The 6,777-nt window shown below is 35.2% G+C and overlaps 1 protein-coding gene across 1 annotated transcript; it reads left to right on the forward strand.

Moving 5' to 3' along the window:
* Window positions 1-316: 316 nt before the first annotated feature.
* Window positions 317-6,201, forward strand: LOC120089023 (phragmoplastin DRP1E). Its single transcript, XM_039046458.2, has 15 exons — window positions 317-638; window positions 943-1,006; window positions 1,103-1,210; window positions 2,070-2,171; window positions 2,640-2,690; window positions 2,779-2,840; window positions 3,228-3,318; window positions 3,479-3,543; window positions 3,755-3,949; window positions 4,046-4,165; window positions 4,246-4,316; window positions 4,478-4,703; window positions 4,807-4,857; window positions 4,958-5,341; window positions 5,872-6,201. The coding sequence occupies exons 1-15, from the start codon at window positions 498-500 to the stop codon at window positions 5,998-6,000; spliced, it is 1,860 nt and encodes a 619-aa protein (XP_038902386.1). The 5' UTR covers window positions 317-497; the 3' UTR covers window positions 6,001-6,201.
* The last annotated feature ends 576 nt before the right edge of the window (window positions 6,202-6,777 follow it).

The following is a 6,777-nucleotide window of genomic DNA, read 5'->3' on the forward strand; positions in this document are numbered from 1 at the left end:
TCGTAAAATTATAGAAATGACCGGTCGGGCCGGATCAAACCGACGACAAACCGTAAATATAATTAATGAATAAAAATAAAATAAAATAGAATTGTGGGAGTGACGATCCCTATAACGAACAAATTAAAAACATCATCAGCTTTTCTTTCTAGAATTCGCCTCCCCGGTGGGCTCCACCATTACAGCATTCACTTTCTAAATAAATATTCAAATTTCAAAATTTGAAAACCACACGTGAGTTGCACACGCAGCGCATTTTAGCCAACTGTCTAAAGCATTGCGTACTTTAGCCACTTTCAACGGGCCTTTGACCACTGTCAAAAAGGCTAAAGTAGCGAGCGGGCACAGGCCATTTCTTCTTCAGCTCTTCAATCTTTCTCTACAGTTTCGATTCCTCTGAATAGTCCTCGAATTCTCTCCCTTCTCCTTTAGCATCGATTCTTGTTTTTGAGTTCTGTATCTTTGATTTTCGAGGTGACTGTTCGGTTGGTTTTGAGATGACGACCATGGAGAGCTTGATTGGGCTGGTGAATCGGATTCAGAGAGCTTGTACTATGCTCGGTGACTATGGCGGTGGTGATAACACCTTTTCTTCTCTCTGGGAAGCCCTTCCTTCCGTTGCCGTTGTTGGTGGCCAGGTTCTAGTTCTTTCTTTCATTTCTCTCTGTTTTCTCTTAATTTTCGTTTTTTCCTTTGTTACTTCTGTGGCAAGTATTGATAATTCTCTTGGGATTTAGAGGAATTATTATCGGTGGGAGAAGTTTCGGCGTTAGTCTTTCGAAGTGGAGTTAGGTTGCTGAAGAATTTGTTTATGGTTAGGGTTTTGGGGAGGTGGAAGAGATTTTCACTAATGAAACTAAACCATTGCTTTTTGTAAGAAATAATTCTCTTGGTATGTATCGTTTTCTTCTGACTATTTAGTTAATTTCTCTCCCGAAACAGAGTTCCGGAAAATCTTCGGTTCTGGAAAGTATCGTTGGTCGCGATTTCCTTCCCAGAGGTTCAGGTAAGACAATTTGATCCTTTAGGTTTCCTTCAAGTTTGTAGAGTTTACAAATTAGTATATATTGCTTAACTTGGTTATACATTTTGATAATTGCAGGGATAGTGACGAGACGGCCATTAGTGTTGCAGCTTCACAAGACAGAGGAGGGGTCGCAAGAGTATGCTGAGTTTCTTCACCTTCCTAAGAGGAGATTTACGGACTTTGGTAGGATGACCATTTCCTTGTGGTTCTGCTATGATAGTTTGGGATTTCTTGGGGGTTAAATTACAAGTTATTCCTCAAACTATGTTGTTATATGTGACTGTTTGGTTTCTAGAGTTTCAAAAAATATCTAAGTCCTTAAACTTATAATTTTTTTGGTATAAGAAGTCCATAGACTTTTCAGTTGGTGTCTAATTGATTCTTGAAAAATTTGAATCTTTTTAAAATTAATTAACTTACTAGATATAAATTTGAATTTTATGTCTAATGTAAACTGAACTTTCAATTATGTGTCTAGTAGATCTGTGAATTTAAAAAAAATATCAAAGTTCAAGGACTAGATTTGTAAATTTGGAAGTTTATGGACCAAATAGATACAAATCTCGTAATTTAAGGATTAAGAGCCCGTCTGGATTGACTTTAGAAAAAAATGTTTTTCAAAAAATTCATTTTTATTTAAACACTTTTGATAAAAGTTGTTGAAAATACACTTTAAAAGCTATGTTGAGTTGTTGCAAAATTCTCCAATTTTTTTCCAAAATGACTTATTTTTTAAATTAAATGCTTGAAAATGCATTCCATACACTCTAAATCTGTAGTTTAACCTTTTTTTTTTGCTACAACAAATATGAGGTATAGGAATTTGATCCTTCAATGTGGAGGGAAGGCAAATCACCACTTAGCTATTCTCATGTTGACTGTTAGCTTCAGATTTATTGTTTATGATATATGGTTACACGTGTGCATATTTGTACACTTGTGATTTTACATGTTCTAAATTGCTAGTCTTTGTAAGTAATTTCCCATTTGTTGTTCTAGCTTGTTGTAATTCATCTTGTCCTCTTCTTGTAATGAACTGCAGCTGCGGTCCGTAAAGAAATTCAGGATGAGACGGACAGAGTAACTGGGAGGACAAAACAGATATCCCCAGTTCCCATTCATCTTAGCATTTACTCTCCGAATGGTATGTGGTTTTACGCCTGTTTATTTTTCTCATGGCTCGTTCATCATGGTTGTGGGAGGTTGTTCGTTCCACAGTTGCCTGAACAATGTTTAATTTATTACATGTCTTTGTGATTCCTCTCGCTCAATTTGTTGGTGTTCTCTGTTACTTTGTTAATACAATTTACAATTTATAATTTACAATTTTTATTATTTTGTTATTATTATTATTTTTTAATTTGCCTTATTTTCTTGCTACTTTTAATCTTAAAAGTACATTTATTCTGCAATAAAGCTAAAGGATGTTATATCAGTGTATGGACGTGATAAAATGTTTGTGGTGATCTTATAGCAGCTCTTTACTTGTATTAGGAAGTATAGTATTGAAATGTTCTGACTCTTGGTTTCTTAGAGTATTTATTTTACGTGGACCTCTTATAAGGCTGTTTTACTACAATGTTCTGACACTTGGTTTCTTTCATTTTTTCAGTTGTCAACCTGACTCTTATTGATTTACCTGGTTTAACAAAAGTTGCAGTAGGTATGTAGATACGTTCAGCTGATAATATTGGCTCAACAAGATTTTTGTATTTTTAATTACAAATGTATTTTTTATTTTTTAAATTTAGAGGGACAACCTGAAAGTATCGTTGAAGACATTGAGGCCATGGTTCGAACTTACGTCGAGAAGGTAGTGAGATTATTTATGTTCGTTTTCAGTAATAATTATTGTGTGATGGGTGGTCAAGCCTTGCATCAAACAACAATTTGTGGGTACTCAAGTTATGGTACTCATACTCTCTTTGTTTTCGTTTATCTCAACTGCATCATAAATCCTGTTTTGAACATGTTATGGTGCTCGCCTTCTCCAGTGTCCATAACTTCTACTCAAGCCGTTTGTGTATTTGACTTATCCTGCTCCTCACTTGCTATGTTGATTGTGAAAATATATATACCCACACACACACACAATACACCCACATGCGCCCGTACATATATACATATTTTTGTGTTATTTTGCTGTTTTGATGGTGAATGTATACTAGACGTGAATTTGTGTTGTGCATACCTTTTACAGCCTAATTGCATTATTCTAGCAATATCTCCTGCTAATCAAGACATAGCAACGTCTGATGCCATAAAACTTGCCAGGGAAGTGGACCCATCTGGTATGCTTTGCTTGTAGTTCCCTTTTTTTTTTCCTCCCCATTTTTCCCTTTAATTTTTTGTAAAATTTGTAGCTTTTCAAGCCCATGATTATGTTTTTCTTCTTCTTCTTCTTCTTCTTCTTCTTCTTTTTTTTTTTTTTTTTTTTTTCCGATTGAGTAGGGGAACGAACTTTTGGGGTGTTGACAAAGCTCGACTTGATGGACAAAGGAACTAATGCTTTGGATGTAAGTTGTCATCCTGTTATTAGTTTTAAAGTCTTGCTAGAGGAAATTTATAGCAGCAAGATTGAATTGTTAATGAGTATGTAGAATGCTCAAAGTTGTCATAGTTATTTTTCATTACTTATAATTCCTACTCGCTGTATCGATGTATTGGATATATGCTTAGTTTAAAGGAGGAATTGAAACAACATATACCTTCATTTTATTTCTAAAGGTGTTGGAAGGAAGATCTTATCGACTACAACACCCATGGGTTGGCATAGTGAACCGATCTCAAGCTGACATAAACAAAAATGTAGATATGATTATTGCTAGGCGTAAGGAGCGTGAGTACTTTGCAACTAGTCCCGACTATGGACACTTGGCAAATAAAATGGGTTCGGAGTATCTTGCTAAGCTCTTATCGAAGGTTTGGTTCTAAGTTTTGATTTTATTGCCATTCAGTATAATTTTTGTTTTGCTCAGAACAGTCATCTTTATTAATGGTGCATTCTTGTTCTTGTAGCATTTGGAGTCCGTGATTAGAGCTCGTATACCCAGTATCACTTCTTTGATTAACAAAAGCATCGATGAACTTGAGTCTGAGATGGATCATCTTGGCAGGCCCATTGCTGTTGATGCTGGGGTGAGCAACTTATTGCACTTGTTATAGATTGTAAAATGCTTTACCGTTACACTACCTTCTACTTACCTATTTTATTTCAGGCTCAATTGTATACTATTTTGGAACTTTGCCGTGCTTTCGATCGAATTTTTAAGGAGCATTTGGAAGGAGGGTAAAGTATTTGTAAAATTTGTGTTCTCCCTACCTCATGATTTTTCTTCTTAATATTTTGAATGTAGGTTCTACTTTTGAGAAAAAATCACAATAATTTTTTGACTCTCTTTAAGAAGCAAAGATATGATCTATTTTTAATAATGTATATTATTCCGCCAGGCGACCTGGAGGTGATCGTATATACGGGGTTTTTGACCATCAACTTCCTGCTGCTTTGAGAAAGCTTCCTTTTGATCGCCATCTTTCAATGCAGAATGTGAGGAAAATTGTTTCGGAGGCAGATGGTTATCAACCTCACTTGATCGCCCCAGAGCAAGGTTACCGACGTCTTATTGAGGGATCCCTGAATTATTTCAGGGGGCCAGCTGAAGCGTCTGTGGATGCTGTAAGTGACTCCTTTAGCTTATCATCTAATTGGACATCATTGTTAGTCTTTAACTATTAGTCATTTTCTAGAGCCTCTATTAACATATGAAACATTCATTTAGGTTCACTTTGTTTTAAAAGAACTTGTGAGGAAGTCTATTGGAGAAACACAGGTAAATAATACTGGGGCTTATGGGGTCCTCCTTTCGAAAATTTGTTACAAGATACACACGCATATATATTTAATTGTCATGTCTTGGTGTGGACTATCAGGAATTAAAGCGCTTTCCCACTTTACAAGCTGAGATAGCTGCTGCTTCAAATGAGGCCCTGGAAAGATTTCGTGAAGAGAGTAAGAAGACAGTTATTCGACTTGTTGACATGGAATCTTCCTACTTGACAGTGGATTTCTTTCGAAGACTTCCTCAAGAGATTGAGAAAGCTGGAGGCTCGGCAGCAGCAGCAGCTGCCGCCTCGACAGGGGATCGATACTCCGAGGGTCATTTTCGGCGGATAGGATCAAACGTTTCTTCATATGTAGGAATGGTATCCGATACTTTAAGGAATACTATCCCGAAGGCCGTCGTTTATTGCCAAGTCAAGGAAGCTAAGCAATCGTTACTTAATCATTTTTACACACTCTTAGGGAAGAAAGAGGTATTTTACTTATTTATTCTCTTTTTTTGAATTAAAGAACTTTCCTTTTTCTTGCCAATTTTTCTAGACGGCCTGACACCTAACTATGACCAGAGGGTGGTGACAATCATCCTCCTCCTTTTTAAATGCACAACTACCCTCCATTGGTGATCTTAATGTCATTTCTATTGTTATAATTGTGGGGTGGGGAATTTGAATCTTCATGAATACCGATGCTTTTATTGTTGAGCTATGAGTTTGCTCGATAGATTGTGCTAACTGTTGAGATATGTTTGCCAGCCTAAGCATAACTCAACTAGTTTTAGGCATATATCCCCAACTATGAAATCTCATGTTCAAATTCCCACTCACATATTTAACTCAATAAAAACTTGTTTACTTGGGTAGTGAAACCTTTGAATGTGAGAGGTTTTTCTTTTTCTCAATACTAATCTGGGAGACTAATGATTTTTGGTCATTAACCAGGATTTTGTGAGAATTTTAGAATCATCGTTTATTTATTTATTTTTTTCATCAATGTTATCTATCAGGCCAAGCAGCTTTCACAATTACTGGATGAAGACCCTGCACTAATGGAGAGAAGGCAGCAATGTTCTAAGAGGCTTGAGCTCTACAAGGCAGCCAGGGATGAGATCGATTCCGTGTCGTGGGCACATTGAGGTCGATATATAAAACGCCTTGTATGATATAGCTGAATTTGTTTGGATTTATTACTATTCTTTTGTAGTAGTCATCTTGTTTTGATGTATTTTTAGTTACTGTGATATGAACAATGGGATACTTGGCCTGATGGCTGTGGTGATCTTGTCCCCATGTAATATATAATATATATGCCTTATATATTTTTATTGGGTTTGCAACTTTATGTGAATTGCATTCTTTAGTTTTCTGATAGCAAAATGGTTATTTCTGTTCTCTAGGTCATCTCTCAGGTCCAGTTTACTAGTCATTATATTATTGTAATATTTTTGTTGGATAATTGATCGAATTTTTATATATTTTGTATTTCTTTTGAAGATCATTCCTTTATTTTGATCTTAAATTTATATAATTAATAATGTAGTAAGACTGGAGTTCCATTTTGATGTCAATCCAAAGTTGTCCAAACAAGAAAAATAAAAGGAATGGAAAAAAGAAAATTATATGTGCCATTTTTTTGGTTGAAGCTTTTTTTATTTTATTTTTGGTGTCCTAAAATCATTTAAGAGAGTATACTAAACACAATTAAAATAAAATTTAAATGGTTGATTCTTGATTTAAATGGTTAAATTAAGAGAGTATTTCAAGTTTGAAACTGTATTTAACCAAACACCAATTTACTAAAATTATAATTGCAAATAATTATTTGAAAGCTATTAAAATTTCAAATTACGCCTAAATCACTAGTTTGAAAGAATAGTTGATAGGTGATTCTCTATTTCTAAATTTTTGAAGTC

Source organism: Benincasa hispida, chromosome 1 (genome assembly GCF_027475165.1).
Source record: "Benincasa hispida cultivar pf3 chromosome 1, pf3_genome.v1.1, whole genome shotgun sequence".
In the NCBI taxonomy this organism is placed as follows: domain Eukaryota; kingdom Viridiplantae; phylum Streptophyta; class Magnoliopsida; order Cucurbitales; family Cucurbitaceae; genus Benincasa; species Benincasa hispida.

Coding starts and splice junctions, on each gene's coding strand:
- LOC120089023 (XM_039046458.2), top strand. CDS start 498: ATGACGACCATGGAGAGCTTGATTGGGCTGGTGAATCGGATTCAGAGA. Junction 1,007..1,102: donor TTTCCTTCCCAGAGGTTCAG/GTAAGACAATTT, acceptor TGATAATTGCAG/GGATAGTGACGAGACGGCCA. Junction 4,704..4,806: donor CTGAAGCGTCTGTGGATGCT/GTAAGTGACTCC, acceptor ACATTCATTTAG/GTTCACTTTGTTTTAAAAGA.